General features: G+C 49.1%; 1 protein-coding gene across 1 annotated transcript; it reads left to right on the top strand.

Annotated features, from left to right (window-relative positions):
- Window positions 1-4,746: 4,746 nt before the first annotated feature.
- LOC144469102 (uncharacterized) lies at window positions 4,747-18,977 on the top strand. The gene is made up of 5 exons (XM_078179023.1): window positions 4,747-4,927; window positions 8,649-8,689; window positions 12,551-12,649; window positions 18,499-18,573; window positions 18,771-18,977. The coding sequence occupies exons 1-5, from the start codon at window positions 4,747-4,749 to the stop codon at window positions 18,975-18,977; spliced, it is 603 nt and encodes a 200-aa protein (XP_078035149.1).
- The last annotated feature ends 2,212 nt before the right edge of the window (window positions 18,978-21,189 follow it).

Below are 21,189 nucleotides of genomic sequence, written 5' to 3'. Positions count from 1 at the left end.
CAAGGGGACCCTGGGATTCCCGGGTTAAACGCCGACCTCGGTTAGCTGTCGAGAGACGGGTACAGTGCGGTGTAGTATAGCACGGTATATGGACTATAGACGGTGCAGTGGCTGCGTCCGGCTGAGGCTGCCTTAATCCACTTGTATCGACGATCTGGTCTCGCCAGTGGTAAGGGAATTTTTACTTAATTCCACGGTTAACCGGTTCCCCCGATTCTTCGACCGCTAATTGCTGGAATTATACCCGATACTCTGTTTACACCGAATCGAAATCCACTGGGTGGCTTATTCAATCGCTATACTGCTTCGTTGCGGGCCGCCGCAATCGAGAATTATTGAATCGCGATCTTCTGTCTATTCGTTGCACGCTCTTCCTGTTCCAAATCCAATCGTCCGAATCACCGACTCGAATTTTCTTTCTCAAACAAATTTCAAACGACTCTTAACTTTTCTATCGAACCATCTGAATTACCGATTTTATCAGCAATTTGAAGGAACGATCTATTCGACGCGAATTTTTTTTCTACCGATCCGTGAGAATCGCTACCCAATGGATATTACCAAAATGAAATTACGGCTGCCCGATCGCGTAATCCTTGAATAGATTAAGCACTTCATTAACGTCGAATGGTGCAGTCGATTTAATCCCATTAACACGTCTGCCATCGACACGATCCAACGGTCCTTTGCGACTCGAAGCGGCACAATGCAACCTTGTCGCAAGGTGTCAATCTATGAAATTTACAAAGAAGCCCCTGCTAATATCGCGATAACGTTTCGCAATATCCCACGAACACGTGACACGCGCATAAATGTTAACAACGTTGATTGAAAATTATACGCGTAGACGTCGTGCCACGCGTTCGCTATAGAAATCATTCCTAAAAATAGAACCGTCCTATTTCGACGGTTTTAAAAATCATGAAATTTTACGAGATTCGCATTTGAAAGATAAAACGATTCATAGACGGATGCGAAGCATGCTCACCGATTCGTAGAAAGCGATTTTCGATCGTGCTCGTTGCCAGATTCGCTGCTGCAGAGCTGTCTGAAACAGAAACGCCGATAAAATCATTAGTCTATCGCGAGCGCGAAAATAGTCAACATTCGACGAATTAAGCGATGGAACGACAGCGTTTGAAGCCGTTTAAAAAATTCAGTCGTCCAGAAGTAATGGAATCTCGATTTGCCGCGACTTCCGATCGAATGACTGGCCGAAAAAAAAAATCAAACAGCAAACCGTCGGTGTAATCCACGCGCGACCGACAAATTGAAAAAATCGACATAAGGGCGCGCGGTAACACGTGCCGCAACGATAATCCATCCTGTCGGGTGTTCATCCCTGGAAAGTTTAGCGGCGTGTCGCCCGACGACGAGAGCCCGCGGAGAAAATTCGTTGCAGTTCGGCAATCATTAGTTTTCGCGCGTAGTTCCTCGTTACTGATTACTCCTCGGATCTCCCTCGTTACCGTTAACGATCGCTTGGCACCGGTCGATCGAAAAACGGCAGAGCGTGGAGCGAGAGGAGCGAATTGGACCGAATCGGACCGAATCCGACCGAATCGGACCGAACAGTGGAGAGAGAGAAGAGAAGGCGAGACGATGCGGAGAGGAGAGGAGAGCAGAGCAGAGCAGAGCAGACGAAGGGAGAGGAGAGGAGAGCAGAGCAGAGCAGAGCAGACGAAGGGAGAGGAGAGGAGAGGAGAGAGGCGGAATTAGATCGGCAGCCACGGGCGAGCAATCGTAGACGAGATTGGCGAGTTCGAGCGTGGAACAGAATAATCCTATCGATTAAAACCGGCGCGGCGCTGCTCCGCTCCGCTCTGCTCTGCTCGGCTCGGCTCGGCTCGGCGCGGCGGCAGGATATGGTCACCGGTAGCTCGCGTTCCACTTAATCAATGGAACACGGATCGATGAATATATATATCGGTACGAGCTGTTGCACACAGTGTGTCCTAGCCCGGTCGTCCCCCCCTTCTGTTCTTTGATACGAGCCGTCCATCAGCAGCCTGATAAGGCTGATCCTTTCAATACACTTCTGTTAACAATTGTCTGGCGTAGCCTCACGGAATGGTAGCCGACAGCCGCCCGCGTCCAAGGATTATATCGGCCCGTGGAATCGATACCGTGTTTCCAGGTGAAGTCTCGACGGTGTGCGAGATCACGGCCGAGGTAACACGATTATATTTCGGCCGGATACGAGCAACCCCGCCGTTCCGCCAGACTATGTTCACGGCCGCCAAGAAATTCACGAGCTCTCGAATGGCGCCCCTTTATCGCCGGATCGGTGCGGCCGCTGGCTCCAACACCGGCTAACTTTAATCTCTTTCCTCGATGACGAATGGTAATGGCCATTACCCCGAAAGTATCCTCGTATTTCTTAGATCGCACGCCCGTCCCCCCTACGGATCGGCCCCGATACAGTTTCGTCATCGATCCGTCGCTAAACTTCCCCCCCATTCCGCCATCGTGTAGCCGATTGCCACGATCTTTCGACAGGACTCTACCGAATTACAGGAATACTCGGAGATATTTCGACTCGCGTAACTTTCGGCCAAGAACTCGTAAAATATTCTACCAGTGATCGCTTCGAGCAGCAAAGTGGAGACTCTTACTCCCTCGAAGCTGCGAGGAAAGATCTCCGTCACCGAATTTTCTCCAACTCTCCAATGCCATTTTGAAATTGCCAGCCTCGAAACACCGCATGATTCGCCGCAAGTATTTATCATCGCGAAACTTTGAAGAAATTTCGACGATCGCGAAACAAGGGAAGAACGTTGTTGGGGCAGCGTTGTATAGTCCACCCGGGAGATTCGGGATGGAATCGAAGAGTCTTGAAGAGCTTGGTTCGGCTGCCGATACGTTTGAGAAAATATTATAGCGGGTCCCTCGGCGGGCGACGGATGATCAGACCAGGAGTCGAGCATCTGTAACTAACGATAGTCGAGAGACGAGAGACGAGCGTCGAGAGTGGCTCGCCGGGGGAGAGACCGATCCTTGCGGTCCCCGTGTTCCACGAGGATTTAAACTAGCTTCTGGCCCGTACCTTCTCCCCGTAATTCCTGATCCGGATTCCAATTCTCCTGTATCCGTCGACCACGCGGGCTTCCCGGTTCGCCTGAAAGACGTTCCCATCGAGCCGACTAGGCTGCTCGTAAGCCATTTTCATTCCCATAAGACGATAAATCCTCCGATCAACCGGAGAGAATTGAAACTCCCGATCACTCCCATGCCCCGTGCACGCGGCGCGAGCACCATTTTTCCACTGTTTGTTCCCGCGGCCACAGATTACCGCCAATGAGCCGCCATTCGTATCGCCGCGTTCTTGTTTCGTTTCTGCTCGATGTTCCTGGTTTCGTCACGCGACCGAAACCATCGACGATCGAATCGGAAACGGGGCCGAAGCCCCGACGGATCGCGTATCCGCGAGCGATAAGAATAATTTACCGAGCTCCGATAATTCTCTGACGCACGATATCCGTTGTTTCGTTTTGTTTTTGCGAGCCCGATCCCGGCGAGTATCCGTTACCCGAGAAAATCGGCCGGTCAAGAATTACCGACTATCGGCCGGTTCAATATTGCCGCAGCTGTGCGGAGAGAAACATTCTTCCAGAGATAAAGTTCGAACTGTTCATTTTGCCGAGCGAACATCCGTTTCGCAGCTTCCTGAATTCTTTCGATCGTCCATTACCGGAACCAGGGGATTAATATTCTCTTCTTCCTAACGCAGACTCCATTTCCAAGATCTTCTTGTTAAACGTTTTGCCCGTTGATACTCTGGCAACTGGAACAAAGAGCGATCGATTGCCGTAGGACTCGTCGCGGTGCTCTCCTTGCGTTATCTTTGGCTGCCGCTTTGATATTCGGTGGTGCGAAAACGAAATATTTAGGAGGCGGAGGGAAAAAAAGGATCGACGCCCCGGCGGGCATTGAACTTAATGAAACGAGATTTAGATATCGAGTCGACCGATATTCATGAGTACATATTGGACCGAGTCCCATCGCGATGCGGCTGGCTCCTCCGCCGCGCCGGTTCATCCCCTTTAATGTTCTATCACCGAACACCCCGGAGGATCAGTCTGCTCGAAAAAAGAAAATTGGATCCAGGATTCGTGAAAACATAGAAATGTGTCGAAACTCGTCCCTTCGAGGTTCGAGGCATTTCACGGCAGACTATCAGAATATTGGCTGCTTCGCTGCCGCAGCCGTGCGGACTATCTTATCATTCGACTGCGGATTCCATGCATTTGTCACAGAAATGAATAGACGGAATACGATAAGGGGGCAGAGCCACGACAGACCTCGGATAATGTTGTTGCAACATTTATTTCTGCTCGGTCTTTCCGTAAGCGCGTAAAATCCGCAGTCCAATTACCGCATCGTGTTCACACATTTATCCGTGCTATTTTCTTGGATGAACTGGTAAAGATGTGTCTGCAAATGTTTGATCCTAAAAATACGAAATTATTACCAAATTTATTTTTGACACTTCTCGAGCTTCCGTCGTGCGTTCTAGTGCCGGTCAAAATTTTCTTTGGTACAAGGTCTAAGGTATTGTCGCAACAAACTTTTGCAGACAACTGTAAAGACGTATCGAATAGATATATCAGGAGCCATGGTGCTGCCCGAATATCCGTCCGATCGGTTGTTGCCCGGCCGGTCGATGGTCGCGGCGACCGCGGAAGAGATTTGGTGGTCAATTACGTAACACGCAGCCCCATTTCTGTCATTCCAGAGATGTAAGGAATGATCACGTGGGTGATGGTTGGGCTGCTCCTGGCTGCGGAAACTTGCGGCAGAAACGTCCTATCCGGTAACGGGAACGGGAACGAGAACGGTAACGGTAACGGAAAGGAGGAGACGCAGCCGGGTGACGGTCTCAAAGGATTCACCGGCGACGAGGAAGACGTCTACCGTGGGTACCAAGGTCACTGAGTGTATCAGAACGGTCGTTCGACCGCGAGAAACCCTACGTTATTGCCATTTTTCTACCCTCGATAATCCTCTAATCTCTCTATCCCTCTCTCTCTTTCCCTCTCTCGTCCACGAATCCCTAAAGACATTTATTCGTGCCATTATTTACGAAAGAAAAGTAAGATTTTTATTTGAATCTTTTTTAAAACATTGTTACGTCTACTAGTTCTCTTCCGATACTGAATATTTCAATGGTAACTTAACCTCGATGATCTATACGGTTCAAAGTTGAATTACGCCCAGGAGATTTCCTAACGGCATTACGACAACAAAGTATAACAGTTTTTCACCGTCGGAGAACCGTTTCGAAGCAGAGTACGTCGACGGGCATTGTCGTCGACGGACCAGGCTAGATCCGAGAGTTGGAGGAGGAGGAAGAAGCGAGCAGAAGAAGACGTCGGGGGAAACGGCCGGGGAGAGAAGCAAACGGATCTATGATTTACCCTCCGAGTAACTCGGAGTAGCTTATATCCTCCCTGGTCCCCGCGCACAGGCCCACTCGAATCCTGCAATCGAGCTCCACTAATCCCACTTCCTCGCGATCTGCAGCACGAAAGATCCAGCCGGCTACTCCGAGCTTTCCGCGCCAACGGCCCGCCACAAATCATCCCCTTGATCTACAGGGTGCTCCACGCAACTCGCCCCAGACGTCTGCTCCTTCGAAACCGCCTCGCTCTTAGCTAAAGGAACCAACGATCGAAAGACTCGCAGAACATCTCAACGTTTCCGTCGACGCGATCTTTTTCTATCCAGTATCGCAAGAGATACCGCGAAATAGTAAACCGTCGTTAAAAATGCAGAGCGCGGTTGCACTTGTCCGTTAAAATTCCTGCACTAGCTTTCCTCGATAAAACCACGGAATTTGGTCGTACGATTTTTGAAGCTCGAGGTTCGCGAGGGCCACGGCTCGGCCCAGTTGGCTGGATCATCCGGTATAGAGTCGAGGCGTGAACGTAACACACTGTCCTGAAATATCGCGTCGACAAAGGCCGCTGCCAAGCTTCTTAAAGCGTCGCCGAGGCCGATAAGTAGCCGGGAACGCGGACGCGGCCAGAAACGAACGCGAGAGATCGACCGCGTAAACGCGAGGATCCAGCCCGGATATACGGCCGACACCGGTGCAAAAAGGATCAGCGTAATCCCGGTGCTCTCCGCTCGTTGAAACGGAACGACCGGTTTTTATGCTCTGGCCGGCCATTAAATTTCGGTGTTGCTTTCCCTCCGATCCCACCGACGCGACGCTGCCCCCGCTCCCGCCCGTTGCCCTCGCCCCCCTCCCCGGAGGGGGAGTCCGTTTTTCGCGACCGATTTCCGACGGAAACGTATTTTTGATTGGATATTCTTTCGGCCGAATCGGCCGAACTCGCTTAATCGACGCGCGCGCGCCGCTCCGCGAGCACGCGCCTCTCTCTCTCTCCCCGTTTTCCGCGTTTACGCGCGTTTCGGTTTCCCGGATCATTCTGCGCGCAAACACGACAGCCGAAACTGTGCCGCGAAACTGTTTAGAAGAATACCGGGGTCCGCGGTTTCATTCCCGGGTCTGACCGTTAACGATCGTTTCTGCTCGCGCCGATTCCAGGGATCCGCGACGCGCAACGCCGGGTATCACCGATAATTCGCTGTCGATTTGATCGATGGCGTGCCGAGGATTAAAGAGAGTTGGAATCGGTGCGAGGTTGGCGGTTTGATTTTAGGGCTGGCCATTAACTGCTGTTTCCACTCGCGGCACTCGATGCGAAAGTAGGTTGTAACGCGGGACCAATTCGTTCGATAATTTGACGTTGATTCGCGGATCGCCGACAGTTTCGTGGATCAAGGCGGTCGTTATAGATTATTGTTCGATCATTTAACGGGAATTTGCATGGCTGTCGCCCGGCTACCGGCTATAGGAGGCGGTTGAAAGTGTCGCGCGGAACGATTTGGAAAAACGTTGCTCGGAAATACCGCTGCCGCGATGGTTTTGATTTCAGGTCCGACCGTTAACAATCGCTTCTACCCGGGATTAATCTACGCGCGCGTTTACAGTGACGCGATAGCAGTTTACCCGATAATTTGACGCGAATTCGCAGCTAGCGGATGATAGGATCTGCGAGAAACAGATAACAATGCTCGACTGTCTGCATTCATGCTAAGTGGAAACAGTCGGCGGCGGTCAGACGCATTAGCCAACTCTGCTGGAAGCACGCGTGCCCCGCGAGTCTTCCGCTTCGATTTTCTTGAAAACGAACCGCGCTGCCGGCTGCTTTATTCTCGACCTTTCTCTATTTCCCTCTCTCTCTCTCTCTCTCTCTTTCTCTCTCTCTCTCTCTCGGTCTACCCCTCGCCCTCTCCTCTCCTCTCCCCTCCACCCCGGTTTTGTTTTATTTATTTTGACATGTAGAAAGGCGCGTTTTATGCCGCCGTGGGCGCCCTTTGTTGCTCCCCTAACTTGCTACCCGTTTTTCACTAGCTTCCGCCGGACTCCCCGTGCAACACATTTTAAACAGTTCCTTTAACGAGCCACTCCCGCTCGTTCCATTATCGATTCGGCTTTCGCAAACAGGTAGTAATAAGATAGCTTACCAAACGAACAAAAATTAGAGATCGTAATACCCTGGAAAAAAAAGTAAGACGAATTTCTAGAATTTTTAGTAATTCGAAGTTTGTGAATACTCCGCGTTAAACGCGTAAGGACCACCAGAGTCCGGCAACCACCCCGGGTAACCAAATATTTTTCAAGCGCGCCCCTAGTGTTAGCACACCCCCGAACGGTCCACTTCACTCGAAAAAAAAGCTCCTTGTTCCCGCAAGGATGGCGGGTAACGCGTATCAAAGGCAACTGCCGTCTTTGAAGCTCGACTTCCAAATAAAGGAGAAAAGCTTCGCACCCTCGCAGGCTATCCAACACACCTCGATCCTGTAATTTGGCGAGCCTTCCAGTCAAACGTTTCACAGCTACCCCTCTCTTCTGTCTCGGAAACAATTTGCGGGACGCTCTTGTAAATATCAATTGAAAACTGCTCGGCGTTTAAACTGTTGCAACTTTGAGAAGTAAGATCGTAAGGATCAGATGCTTGAACTTATGTCGTAGGTGATTGTAATCATCGGATGCGAAGCTCTCGATTCCGATCATTGGGTAAACGGCAATCGATACCGAGTAGAGTCTCATCGAAAGCCTCCTAACCGAGCTATCTCGTGCCAGAAATCTGATCCGTTCTGAAAAGAGGATGCACGAGCGAGCGCGGGGCAGGCGAATGGGCGAATAGACGAGGTCCGCAGCGCAAAGTATTAATTGCACGGACGGTTGGGGGTGGACGGGTCGGAGAATTTGGCTCGCCATTTAAACGATGCATTTCGCGGAGGAAGGCTTTGTCGCGTGGCGCGATTCGTCGCGCTGCGTCGCGCCGCGTCGCGTCGCATCGCGTCGAGTCGCGCCGGGTGCCGTCTATATGAGCTCCATTCGACGGGACAATCCATTCCAGCCTCTCCCATCCAGCGAGCGTTAAGTGTACCGAGCGCGGAATTCTATCGAACGAGCGCGGGGGCGTGCGGCGGCGAAGGGGGAGAAACGGGTGGCGGAACGCCTAAGCGTGTTTAATTGTTGCCTCTCTCCCGCCCTTTGTCTCGCGGTCGAAGCCGAGCCGTCTCCGCAACGCTATTACTCACTCGAACGCCCCATCTGTGTTGTGTTCCAGGTCTAACGTGCTACACTTGCGTCAACGTCAGCGATAACCAGGTATCGACGAGTCCATTAAACGCCCCCTTAAGAGTCGCTAATGCCTGTATCGCGCACGGTCCAGCCGCAAGTTCGTTCGACCAACAGAGGACCCTGGCTGCCATCGATCTTCCCTTACTTTACACTGCCCCGCCGTCCTTTCCCTCCTCCGCCATTCTACCAAATTTCAGCCTGTTTCCGCTGTTCGCCCGAACCACCTCGTCTCTCAACCGTTTATCGCACGCCGCCGACAAATATTTCGCAACTTTTAACAATTCATGCTTCGCAGCTAAATATCTCTCGCCGCGCTTGCAATTTCTCTATAATTAATGTTCGGATCGCTGCGGCTCATTATGCATTCAGGATGTTTATATTGTAGATACCGTGCGATATTGATGCCACTAAATTTCAATTCTAGTTGCAGCGAATCGAATCTGCACTAATGATCCGCAGCGCGGTCTCGTCCATCCGTATCTTGAAATTCCTGCGACGCTTTCGCTGTTTCTTCTAGCAAGTTTCCTCGAAATCGAGCAAGAGTCGCGTTCGATCGGCGTGTTTCGTTTTCCTATTTGCCGGAGACGCGACGTCTCGTGCTCGTCGACTACGAAAGATTGGAATCGCGTCGATATCGGGAGGTGAGCAGCCTTCGCCGGGCTCTGTTTCGTTTGCAGCCACGTTACTGCTTACGGAAATGATCGATAGGGACACCCGGCTTTCGAGAGACAGCTTCCCCCGAGGCCCGAGACACGGGATCGAGAGAGACTGGGATCGTCGAACCGAAAAGGCTTTCGGGTTGTTTGGCGAACGGGTTAAAGCAGGTTTCTTTGGAATTGCAGTAATGGGCGACAAGATTGCATCGCCGCTTGGAGTGGAGATACAGCTTTTTCGAGACTTAAGCACGCTGAAAATGCGACCGGCGTTGAATCGTTTCAACACGGCTCTCTCCCGGAACTTTGTGTTTCGTTGGGAAATCTCGGCGGGATTCGCACGGTCCTTCCGCGCGATACTTTTATTTACCTTTTTCAGGCAGCAGTTTTTCCAAATTCCTTTTTGCAATTTCAACGCTTTATTGTGCAAATTTAATGAAGTTGCCGCCGGCGTGGAAAAACGTGCGAAGCGCCGAGCCGGATGTTGCAGTAACGCAGACATTTAGTATCTGCGCGAGAGATTAAATTAGAGAGATTGTTATTTTTAATTCCGTGGAATTTCTGCTCATTACATTACCCAGCTGAAGAATTTTGTTAATAAACCTGTCGCAAAGGGGCGCCGAAGGACACAGCCGTTCACAATTAATCCGCACCATTTTCATTTTGTCGATTGAATTACGTTGCTTCTTCGGTGCAATAACTCTGTTTCACATATTATCCGCTGCAATGAAATACTCTGGTCGTGCTTCGCTTATCCAATTTCAACTTGAATTTTAATGAGTTGAAATATTAAAATGTTAGTTGGCGCGGAAAAATTGACAGACACCGTGCACGAGCGATATGGAAACAGCGTCCCTCTCGAAACAATAGGAATGTTCGCGAGCAGCGATATTCATAGATCAGCCAAGTTTTTCAACTCGCCCCTTTTCGTTCCTAGAGACAGGCCCGTCGACTATTCCATCGAGAGAATCAACAAGTTCTTAATATCGTGCGCCAGCACGCACTCGTTATTTCGCTCCGTAGCGTCCTCTGTAATGAGGACGTTGCATTATTTCATGTTTAGTAAACGGATCGCTGTATTCGCTGCTTCGTTAATATTTGCATAAATTACAGTCTACCCTTTTATTACGTCCCCGTAGTTCGCGCGCGCCAGTATTTCCCACTTTTAATCCCTTCCAAAACAATTGTTGCAGCAGCCGCGTTAATCCGTTGTTTAAACATTTTCTGGCGGGGCGTAGCGAACGCGTAAAATCTCTTCTGCTCGCAGTATTCGTGCAAAAAGAAGAAAAACATGCTATTTGTTACATCAGTTCGTTGAACGCGACAAACCAATCGTAGCGAACCGACGTCGCGATATTATTTGCTGCCGTAAACTGCTCCGGCAAGGATCGAAAACATCATAACGTGACAAACAAGATCGAATCGATTCGACGATATCCTCATTCGCCATTTGCAACGGCAATCTCGGAACGGTCTCAGTCTCTCAACCAGCCCCTCATTCGCCATCGATAAATATTAAGAAATCCTAGAGCACCGACAAACGACAGAGAATCAACAATGGAGCCTCGCATCCATCATTCACCAAAAATAATTTAGCAATACAAATAATTAGTGGCGCCCGATATGAACTGGGGGGAATCTGGTCGGTGCTCGAAAGCAAATATTAATTATCCCAGAGGCACATTTCCGAGGCTTAATAAATCATTAGCATTTTACCCATTGCGCTTTCGACCGCTATCAATCAATTCGCGCGACGGTTTCCGTTAGATTTCTATGGGTTCTCCCGTAGATATTCGACGCGTACAGCCACGAATTCCCGGGCGCGATCCCGTAATTAATAACGGCAGTCCGGAGGGCCGTGATCCCGCGGCCTCTATCGTTTCTCGTGACTGTGTAACGCAATAAAGAACGACCCCGTGTATCTGTTTAACGCGCGGAGCGCTCTGCGCGCAAAATTGATACGTATCAGAATTAATGAACGTGTCATTGCATTAGTCCCGTCGCGCGTCGCTGCCAATATCCGTCGAATCGTCGCGCGCCGAGCACGAAGCGCGGAGCGCGGAGGCCCGCTGGAAATCAGGCCAGCCCCGATTTACGCCGGATATCTTCCCGGGGAATTCACCTGGTCTACCGTTGGCCCGCCAACAGCTTTCCCAGTTTTCCTTCCATTCTTTCTCGCTTTCCTCCGCTCGCTACCTTTCCTCAAGTTCGATGGCAAGGGCGCACCCCGCGTTTCTAAAGGCGATACACTGTTGTCGCGAGCGTTCGGCTGGAACGAACCAACTACGATTCAATCCCGAGCCTTTTCAGGCATCACCAGCCCCGCAACCTCGATCAGCCCCGATAACATAATACGGCGAGCTTCTGCTTATTTAACGAACCGCTCGCCGCTCAGAGCTCTGCAGCTTCTCGCGCGTTTCGTTTTTTGGTTGTCGAGGGGGTTAACATTGAGTGGACCGCAGCCGATCGAATCGCCAAAATTAGTCCATGGATCTTCGCACGAAATAAGGATTAATAATTCTCTTCTCACAAATCGTTATTATACAAAGAAACTATTACGCGAAGATGTTAAATCTCTGAAGAGTTTAGCGAAAGATATCGTCGTTCCTAACTGGACAGATTTGGCACGGAACAATCTGTCAATAAGTGTGGTTCATGGTTTTTCCATAGCCGCCTTTGTTTCCGAGACAAGCGACTTCGAAAGTTTATCCAAGTGGCATCGACGATACCCGCAAGAAGTAGAAACGATAAATTATGATCCGACACGGCAGCCACTTCCTATTCATCGGCACGCGCGGCGGAACAATCTCCAAATCCGATTATCTTGGAAACGAAGGCGCGCCGAAGAAAACCTTTGTGCTGCGTCACTGATTAATTTTACCGTCTAGATTCCTCGTACATACTTTTTAATAACTTTAATAACCGCGCAACGCCATCAGCAGAGATGTTGACAAAACTAGAAGCGGTATATACATGTATTGAACCATTTTTAAGAAGAATCGGATAACAGGACTACTTTTGATTAATTATGGAAATTCAATCAGCCGCTATGTACTCTGGAGAAAAGCTCAGCCAAAAGAGATCGGACTCTCCGCAAAAACAAAGAAAAACTCGAGCTGGCCGCGGTCCACTTAAATTCCCCCTAACCGTCGCACCCCCAACTATTTCTCCCTCGCTCTCTTTCTCTCTCTCTCTCTCTCTCTCTCTCTCTCTTGTTATTTCTGTTTGTCCGCAGATGTGCAACGAATGGGCGATAGACACGCCGTGTCCGGCGGCCGGCCGGGACTTCTGCAGATCGCTGCACATTTTGGACAGCAAAGGAAACAGCGTCTTGGCAAGCAAATTTGTTCGCCGCACCCTCGAAACCTGCCCCGGCAGTCCCTGCCAAGAAATATTAGCGGAGAATCGCCGACGATCACGTAGACCGTAGACGTAATCGTCGTCGCGCGGATCGTGACCCGTGACCGATCGAGACTCGTTCTTTTCGCTTCCCGCTCCTTGGCCTCGACGGGTTTAATTAGCGTCCCGGTGATCCTGGATCCGGAAAATCGGGAAATCGTCGGGAGCTCGTCCGTGCATAGTACACTCGGTCTCGATGAAGAATTGTTAACTAACCGGACGGCGTTCGGCGAGGAGAAACATTTCTTCCAGAACACGTTGTTCGCGGAAAGCTTGAAACTAGCTCCCTTCCTCACCCGGAATGCAAAATATTTTGCTGATTAAAATCGTCGGCTTTTTGTTTCGGCTTTCACCGATCCCACGCGAACGATCCACTCTATCGTTTATAGATTGATTAATTCGGCTCGCGATTCTCTGTATCTAGATCGTCGGATATATATAATAGCGCTTCGTTACTTATGGAAAAGCCGATTTAGTTTCGCTGTAAAATATTCAATGAATCGGCTGCAAATTTTTACGGTTTTACAATTTTGGTGTGTTTGTCCTACGGCAGGACGAAATTGAAATTGATGTTGCAGAAACGTGAAACAAATATCCGCAGGCATTTAATGATGAATGCGTTTGCTATTCACTGTAGCTGCGTGTACACTGTAATTTCCAAACGGGGGGGGAAAAAAATCACTAAATGTTTGCAGCTTTGAAAATCAGCTCGAGAACCCGTACTATGCTACGAAAGCGATTGTTTCATTTCGGAGAGTGCTCCATTAATTTTCATAGCCTCTTAACGACACCTTTGATTCTAGATGTGAATTCTAGATGCATTCGAGAAATAATCTGCAGACGGGCCTTGGAATTTGAATTCCATGAATCGTCCAGCGCTTTCGTGGCCGATGTCGCGGGGTTCGAAGTTTCGCGAGGATCGGACAGGCCAGTTAATTGGCAGTTCTGACGGTAGCCGGACGCAGACAGATATTTTTAAGTTGGAGGGCCGACCGCGACGCGACCGTGCTCGGAAAGTTCAACGCCCAGCAACGTAATTGTAGAAGCGAAAATTGCGGCAAAGGGCAAGGAACTACCTGTTGAGCAACCTCGCGCCGATCTGTACACGTGTATCAAGGGAAGAAGAATACACCGAGACGAAAGGGGGACATTTCCAAGGGAAGTCAGCGCCTTGTCAACCGGAAGCATTATTAGATCGCTGGGAACGGGAGTTAACAACGCGGCAGAACTTTCCGTCGCATCGCGTCGCGTCGGGTCGCGTCGCCGAGGTACATTTGACTTAATCAATTAAAGGCACAGGACGAGAGGCTCCGAAACTTTCTCGAGCGTGAAATCACGGTTCATGCGAGCGACCATAAAAAAAAAAAGTAATTACATTCCGCTTCCGCAGTTATTGGAACTTCAGTTTCAACTTTGATTCGGTACGGCGCAGTCTAAAAAGTTTGCCCCGCGTTTATCGGCTGCGTAAACGGTGGATCTTCCGATTAAAATGCTGCACCGTTAAATAGTAAATCGGAGTTGCTGGTAATGAAAATTATTTTATCGAACACATCGGTTGCTGCGGACCGCTTCATTAATTAAAACCTACATTTTTATGAACACCGAGTTCTCTTAACCGGTTACATCTCGAACTCCTGCAGTCCTTTGATTTCTTTCCCCCCACAACGTTCCAATACCCATTCGCATAAATATTCATCTCGTTTTCTGAAACGATAAACATAATTGCAACGAAATCGGCTTTTCCTCCGGCAGAGGAAACTCGTAGTTTTCTTTTCGCGACATCGATTGAGAATTCCCTCCGCTCGTCTGCTTGATTCGAAAAACCGTCCGATAAAACGGAACAATCGATCAGCCAAATTGAACATTGCAAACAACAGGAAAACTGGCAGAGTAGCAACGCGGAACAGGCGGGAATCGTTATAGAAAGTTGTTAAAGTGTTGGCGAGTGGTACAATTTTCCGCGGAAAAGTTTCGATTCCAGCCGGTAACTTTCCCCCATTTCCTCCGATAGGAATTTCCTTTTAATTCATTACGGTAATTGCAGGTTATTCAGGCGTTTCCGGGCAGTTTGTCGAACACCCGTGGGAAAACGTCCGATGGTTTTCATTGAGAAAAGCGACAGGCGTTCGGCGCCGAAAGGAACGAGCGGAATTTGCGTTCAAAGCGGACCCGCGTCGCGACGATCGCGTTCCTCGTTTCTCGTTTCTTGTTTCTAGTTTCCCGTCCCTCGTCTCGCGTTTCCCGTTCCGCGTCGCGATATCACCGTGTCAGTCCGGCACGGTTAAATCAACAGAGAGGGTCACCACCAGGCGTTGTCCGCTGAAAATCATTTGCGGATTTATCCCGGGTCTCGCCTAATCGCGAACTCCACTCGCTCGTTAATCCCGAGCACGACGTTCGCGAATTTTTCGCGACGAATACAACGGAGCTTGAATCGGCTTGAAATTTTGCTGGCAGATTTCACGGGCTTCGGGGAGCGCAACGAGATTTTTCTATGCAAAATCGGCGATTGTGGCTGCGGTCGCGATTGAATTTTGACCGGGGTGGAGTCGCGGCATTTTTCGACGGAGAATATACGCGCATGATACGTGGAACGCGCGTTTATGGTCGCTGTAAAAACTGGACAGATTTGTTATCTGTACAAGTGCCGTTCGAAGCAGACTATTTCGAGCAAAATAGAGGGCAATGGAAGATAAAAAAAAAATGTGACAGCGATCGAGAGAAGAGATTTCGATTTATGAGAGAGGCTCGGAGTTTTTAAATTGCAAGGATCACAAATCTTGCGAATATTCGGTTGATTGAAGTTCGGAATGGGAATGGGATGTCTGCCGAAGACGTTCGCCAAGATTGAAGTAAATCGGATATTTGGTTTTTGAGATATCGTGTCAGTCGCTCAGGAAAATGCATTTAGAAATCGAGCTGTTGCCGCAACGTATCGGAGAAACATTTCTCTTCGATGCCTGTAAACCCGAAAGTCTTTCGAATTTGTTTGCGATACCGAAAAATTCCGTGTTCGGATCTTAAAACGTATAAACAAGAACAATTATTCGTTCTCGTATTAAAACCGCTCGGTCGAAATCTGCGAGTCAGCGGTGTAAATTTCACGTATCCGGATGCTAATGCGGCACGGCGGTAATTTCGAATTGAATTTTGCATTCATTCTCGTTGAACGAAACATTTTGCAGCATCATTGATTATTAATCGACCAATCCCCTGTTATCTCTGTATAACGTCTGCGTTAAAAAGATCAAATTTATTCTGCAACTCCGTCGAAGATATATTTGCACAAATATTGTTCGAGGCGACGAGAATATCTTCCTACCGATCAGATTTTCGGACGCTGTTGATAGCAACGAAACTAAAACCAAAGTGGAATCGCGATAAATTTTCATTTCGCGCGCCACCGGCCGCGAGCGAAGAGACGGTTCCAGAACGAATCGAAAGGAAAAATGATCGGGCGTCTGAAAGAGGTTGGGAAGACATAATCGCCTCGGGGATCTCCCGAGACGTCCGTCTTTGGGGGCTTAACGCCATTAGCACTCGGATAAGCACATTCTCAACTCTTCCAATTATGAGCATCGATATTAATTAGAGGCCGGTGGAGGATGACGCGGACCCCTTTCGCTCGCAAGGGCCACCCCTCGCCGTCCCACGCCACTCGTCGATCGGTTAATTAATTCCTGGATACCGTAACCAGCCCGTGGGAAGAGCGACAGGTGCCACGGGACAATTCTCGGCCGAGATCTAGCATTTTACGAATGCCAATGTCCAACGAGTTTCAAAATCCGCGGTTCCCTTCACGCCGCTAAACGCGTATCGATTCTCCCGTTGTTCCGCTCGGAACGGCTCGAGATTAGTTTTACAGCCGCGTGTAAAAATGTTTTTAATAGCGCATCGACGAGTCCGGCGCGCTGTCCCGTGCGCGCACACGCTGCATACAACGCGTGAAAGGCACGCGAGAAAGACAAAGACGCGCCCATGCATTTTTCATGAACGCGTGACGCTCGCGGATTTAGTATTTTTCCTCGGGGCAAAACAACCGGTCGCGAAACGATCTGCATATATTCATGAACGTTTTTAATTAATGTTCGATTTCAAATGGACAGCCCGGCATTGTTCCGAGCCGGCGCTGCGCGACGCGGCGCGCCGCGGCGAGAAAAAGACGAGGATTCATGGATCCGCGGTGCCGCTTAAAAGTTTGGCAACGCTTAATGCACCGGCGCTGTATTTCGCGCCGGAATATTAATGGTCGCCCGATTCCGCCGTGATTAAAGACGTCTTAGCGTTTGTCATCGCTGAGCGCCGTGGATGGAAAAATGAAGTGCGACCAACGACTCCGAGAAGTCTTCGCAAAGCTCTCGAGAGCTTGCAAAATATTGCCGGTATTCCCTCGAAAAATGCGGGACAATCAAAGCAGTTTGTTCGGTCGACAGCACAGTGACAAATCACTGGATTTTATAGGGTTACTTTGACGCGGCTTCAGACTTTTGTTCCCATCGGAATTTCAGAACCTCCGGGGGCTTCGATCGAAGCAGGAAGATAGCTATTCGAGATAGACACGCTTTGGTTCAAAAGAAAATTCGAAATCGCGATGAAAAATTAAGAAACCACGGTCGCTCTTGCTATAACTTTAATAAATTTCGTACAAATTCGTTACGTTTTTCGAAAGTTATAGTATACCTGCTACCAGAGGCACACAGACATTTTTTACGCATCCGTTAATTCGCGGTCGTTACGCAAAACGTTCTAAGAGGCAGCGTAACGAATCGAACGCCTCGGGGTAAAAAGGAAATTCAAGGCTGGCAAGCATTGAAATCGGGCGAGACCATTTCCGCGGAAAGGTCTCGAAGAATCCTTAATTCTGCATAAACGAGAAGCAGCCTTGATAATCAAAAAATGGCGGCGGCGGTCGTCGACCGGGAGCTCCGCGTCGCGCAATCTCGTTCCGTCCTGTTCCTTCAAGAAAAAGAATAGCAATTCCGGATGGCGGAATTGCGGCTAGCAGTTCCATTCAGCCGGAAAGTTCCGGCAAATTCCCGGAAAAAAGCAGAAGGAAAAGGGAAAGAGGGGGGGGACGAGGGTGTGGGCGGGAGAAGGATAGCTAGAAGCGACGCGGGGACCGCCTGGCAACCGGCTGTAATCGTAACGATGAATATCCTACGTACAGGAAATCGAAGATCTATGAATTAAGCAGGCGAGAGCGTCGGTCGTTTCTAACGAAGAACGAGATCGTAGACTGGGTTGCGGGTATTCCGTGAAAAAAAAGCTATTCTGCCGTGACGGATCGAGAACCGGATATGGAGAATCCGCGACTTAACCCTTCGCGTTGCACGTGACCGACGAAGTTGCCATTCCTATCTATCCGATTGCGACTGTCGAAAAATTTCTCAATCTTTGCTAGCGCGTGCAAAACTGAAATCGCCATAGAATATCGATTGTAGCGAAATCAGGCTATTTTCCGCGTACACTTTCGCGATCGTTGCCCGAAGAGAACTGCTTCTCCGATGACGACTCGAGTAAAATTTGTTTGCTCTAGCAAATCGGGTTGAAAAGGGTCGCCGCGCGCTTAAATCACAGATCGATCCTTTGTGCGACAAAACGGGAAAATGTTCATCGTGAAAAGCGAAAAGCCATCAAAAGCCGCTAAGAGAAATACTTGTAGATCTTGCTCAAATTTCATAGCAACCGGAGAATAGCAATTCTTGCCGGAAACGGTGACGAGAGCCACCCTAGTTCGTGATCCGTTTCCAGAGCAGGTGTGAAACAGTGATGTTCCGGTTTCAGGTGAGCAAGAGCTGCGCGAGCAGCGAGGAATGCGGCCCGGCGTCGGTGGGCTGCGTGCCGGTGGACACGCAGCAGGTGCGAAATAGCGAATTTTGTTCCGTGCCACCTGATCGAGCCGGCCTCTCCTCTTGCTCTCTCTCTTTCTCTCTCTCTCTCTCTCTCTCTCTCTCCCTCTCGATCCATTGCTAAAGGATCGTAGAGAGCTCGTCGAAAAACCGGGGAGAGGGGCCGGTGGCTCTCGGGTCAAAATAAATTCGGTTATTTCGTTCCAGGTGTGCATCAGCTGTTGCGACATGAGCTACTGCAACATCGACTCGCCGACGAACTCGACGAACGCGATCTTCTCGCGGAGGCGCCGCGCCAAGCCGAAACCGAAGCGCAAACGACCCGGCAGGAACGGGGTCGGGGGCAGGTTCGGGTCGCAGGGCACAGGGGCCTTATGGCTGCTGGCCTCGCTGTTCTATGCATATCACTGCTGAGGAAGCGGCGGCGCGGAAGATCCATTTAGGAGACGAAGAGGGAAGACGGGAGACGGAACGAGGGACAAAGGACGGGAGAAGACAGCCCGGGGATTAGCCAGATTCGCAGCTTTTTCGGTCCCGTGGCAGCGAATCCGCTCGAGGCCTCGCGAGACGCAGCCGGCCGACTGATCAACCAAGTTTATCCTACTCTCTCACTCTCTCTCTCTCTCTCTCTCTCTCTCTCTCTCTTTCTCTCTCCGTTCCTCCTAATCGCCTGTGTACCGGTGTCCGTGTTTTCATTGTTCAGATCCGGAGATTCGTGATTCCCGACACACATATCTTGAGATTAGGTTCTCGACAGGACCTGCAGTTCGGATTTTCGCGATATCTCTCCCCCTTCCTCCTTCGTCCCATCTCTCTCTCTCTCTCTCTCTTCTCATCTTTTTTCGTGTCCGTATTTCATTCACTCTCTTTCTCTCCATCTCTCCCCCTCTCTTTCTATCCATCTATCTCACTTGTTCTTTCTACTTCGCCCAACGTCTAACCGACGCTCCAACAGATAAATCGCGAACGCCGACGGAGCGTACCTAATTATTACACGGCGGTGATGTATTTTAGCGGCGTAAAGTAGCCAAGTTAAGAACCGTATTGTCTTTCCCGCTCTCGTTAATGGGAACCCGACACCCGACGAATCCAACGGATAATCGATGGGTTCTAAAGGCAGTTTGGGAAGTGGGACTGGATTGACGCACGAGGCTATGGTTTTACGAAATTTCGCCCTTGCCCCCCCCCCCCTCTCTCTCTCTCTTTCTTTCCCTCTCTCACTCTCTTCCTATCTCGGTGTGTCTTTCGGTGATGGAAAAAGGAATTGTTCTCATCTAGTAGCAACGAAGTAGTGAGCTTGGTAGTGCGAACGGCGTCTGCGGTCTGAGCTCGCAACTCGACGCTTTCGCTGCTACTTCATTTTCGGTTTCCCTGTTCTGGACTCTGGATTCTGGTCACCGGGTTTCTGGACTCTAGATTCTAGGTTCTTAAAGTCTAGGCCCCGAACTCACGCCGTACATTCTAGACTCCACGGTCCAGAGGCTCGACAAAGCTCTACAGTTTCTTCTATCGTTGCATGGAAATCTGAATACCGATTTAGTTCAGCCCATGGACTGCGATAACCAGGCTCGGTTTGACCCAACGTTAAAAGAACGACAGATTATTTGTAATCCGTTTCACGAGCGAATGATTTTTCAAATAATATAATATAATGTTACGTTCATAAATAGACTGTGGACCTTTATTTTTCGACGATCGTCCAATTCGATGATATTCGGGGACAGGAATTTCTTTTCGCCCGTCTAGGAAGCTTTCATGATAAATAAGAAGGAAGATCGCCGATTTCGAGAAATTGTTTCTTTGTTCGTTCTTTTTTTTTTCATTTGCAGACACTACGAACGCGTGTACAGAGGTCCGCGGTCTGTTTGTAACGAATAAAATTTTAGTGGCGTTACTTGTTTAAACAAATATATTACATTGAATGTTTCGTTTCGGAGATGATGTTAAAATGTTACTGTCTAGAGAGATTAGAAGGAGTAAGTATCTTTCGAGGGTATCGATTGTCGAAAGTCAATAGTCATTGGTCAGCCATTTTGGTCTTTCCGTTCAGGCTGTTTTAATGATTTTCTATACGAGAAATCGCGATACGTCTCTTTAATTGTACGTACGATGCAACTTCTTCCTCATTCATTCTTCGACATTCCACGGAATGCGAGTAAAATAGAAAAAAAAAACTACATCATTGAATCTCCACGATTTTTGTTCACGATTTTTATACGCTATATACGCATAACGTTTTGTTATCTAATAATTAATAAAGCATACGTTTACAGTGCCAGACAAACGACTATTCTCTACGTTTTCATCGCTCACGCTTTTCCTGGTTACTCCAAAAATCAACACGATTTCCTCTTCGTTCCATCTTAATAACTGTGCCGTTGGATGAATAAAGAATTCGACAGAAATGAAATCAAATTCGTTCGGAATTGGTAAAGTTTGTACCATTATTACGACTAAAGAAATCCTTGACCTAATTCACTCACTGGAACGCGGGCTCCAATTATCTGAATCGTATATCACGACGTAATAGAGAGAATTAGATAAATTTCTACTATAGGAGCGACCCAGTTATACGAACAGCTTTTCGGGTTCGTACAAACGGAGTTCAAATACACATTCCTTAACC

Source organism: Augochlora pura, chromosome 4 (genome assembly GCF_028453695.1).
Source record: "Augochlora pura isolate Apur16 chromosome 4, APUR_v2.2.1, whole genome shotgun sequence".
Taxonomy (NCBI): domain Eukaryota; kingdom Metazoa; phylum Arthropoda; class Insecta; order Hymenoptera; family Halictidae; genus Augochlora; species Augochlora pura.
Note: the sequence above shows the minus strand (reverse complement) of the source record. Positions and strands in the feature narration are given on the sequence as shown.